The 1,700-nt window shown below is 59.9% G+C and overlaps 1 protein-coding gene across 3 annotated transcripts in view; it reads left to right on the top strand.

The window, feature by feature from the left end:
* NFIC (nuclear factor I C) overlaps positions 1 to 1,694 on the top strand; it is a 56,155-nt gene extending 54,461 nt beyond the window's left edge. For all 3 annotated transcript variants that reach the window (XM_029916410.1, XM_029916412.1, XM_029916411.1), the window contains one exon: positions 1,531 to 1,694. In XM_029916410.1, coding sequence (XP_029772270.1) covers positions 1,531 to 1,548 — 18 coding nt within the window. In that variant the 3' untranslated portion in view covers positions 1,549 to 1,694. The remainder of the gene's footprint in view (positions 1 to 1,530) is intronic.
* The last annotated feature ends 6 nt before the right edge of the window (positions 1,695 to 1,700 follow it).

A 1,700-nucleotide genomic window follows, 5' to 3' on the forward strand; every position in this document is an offset into this window, starting at 1 on the left:
GGCTCCATGGACCCGGATACCTCTGCCCCTCCCCGATGAGATGGGACCCCCCTGCCCCCCGCATTGTATACCAGGGTCCTCTCTGCCCCGAACCACACGGCACACATCCAGTAGATAAAACACGCCAAGGACCAGAGGGGTTAAGCCAGAATGCAAAGTCACCCTGGCGGCTCCGGCCCAGCCAAGGGGAGCCCACAGCCGGACCTCACCCCCGCACCTCAGTCTCCCCCTCAGCGGAAGAGGAGGATGTTAAGTTACTGGGACCAGAGGCCTAGGAGGGAGGAGGGAGGAAGGGCCAAGGGGAGGCCACCAGGGGGGAGGGTCACGCCGAGAGTCTGTCTCGTTGCCAACAGAAACCAGACATGAGGTAATGGCCAAGATGAACTTGAACTTGGCTGGAGGTGGGGGGCTGGGAGCCACGGCTCCCGTTCACTGGGATGGCGACAGGGCGGCCTGCTTGGAGGGACACAACTGATTTACAGCAGGGGTGGGGGGCAGCCTACTCGGCCTCATTTGGGGGAGCCCCTGGGCCGGCCCCCACACAGGTGGAGTCGATGCATTTCCAGGGGAAGGGCCTGTCCCCCATGACGTCTCTGCGGAGACCAGGGCTGGAGCTGACCCCGCCCCTGAGCCTCAGTACCCCCGTGTCGAGTGGAAGTCGTGGCCCCTCAGCATCCAGGCCAGAGGCCCGACCCGGGCCGGGGAGAACCGGGGCCAGGACCCGCACAGGCCCCAGCTGGAGTTCCACTTTGGCGCTCCTATGCTGGTGGACTTGGGCAAATTACTTGACTTCTCTGAGCTCCTAGTTTCTTCATTTTGAAACAGAGAGGCGGGGGGGGGGCATGGTCCCTCCATAGTGGGGAATTCTGGGGGCTCATTAAGTGTGAAGATGCTTGTTTAAAAAAATGAAAGGTGGGTGCACCTGGGTGGCTCAGTCGGTTGAGCGTCCGACTTCGGCTCAGGTCATGATCTCACGGTTCGTGAGTTTGCGCCCCAGGTCGGGCTCTGTGCTGACAGCTCAGAGCCTGGAACCTGCTTCAGATTGTGTCTCCCTCTCTCTCTGCCCCTCCCCTGCTCACACTTTGTGTCTCTCAGATAAATAAATAAACGTTAAAAAAAAAATGGAAGGAAACAGCCCCGATCACATCGCCTGGATAAGGGCGCAAGGTGCAGCCCGTGGAGGGGGGCAGGGGCCAGAACGGCTTCCTCTCCCTCACGTTGTGCTCAGGGCACTGAGGCTCAGAGATCTGGTGCAAGACAAAACCCCAGGATGCTCTGGTAGATTTGTGTTCCGGGTAAACAAAAGATTAAAAAAACACCTCAATTTAAAAAAAATCATTGTAGCATAAGTATATACCGAACACCGCACAGTAGGTGCCAAACATCCCTCCGGGGCGTCAGGGATAAGGGAGGTGGGGGTCACAGGTCAGGGGGAGGTGCCGTGGGCAGCGGGGTCCACGGCGGAGCCTGACCCCCATCTCTCTCTCTCTCTCTCCCCCCGCCCCTGCCGCGTCCCTGTCGGGCACCCAGTCCTGGTATCTGGGATAAGAAAGATTTCTTCCCGTGCCCTGCTCCTTCGTCGCGGGAACCCCAGGGGGCCGCACCTCCAGCCCCTGGCCCACGTTTTCAGTGGAAAGTTACAGCGAGCGAGAACACCCCGCCGACCCCCAGCCTGGCCGAAAAGACAAAACAGACACATC

Source organism: Suricata suricatta, chromosome 12 (assembly GCF_006229205.1).
Source record: "Suricata suricatta isolate VVHF042 chromosome 12, meerkat_22Aug2017_6uvM2_HiC, whole genome shotgun sequence".
NCBI lineage: Eukaryota > Metazoa > Chordata > Mammalia > Carnivora > Herpestidae > Suricata > Suricata suricatta.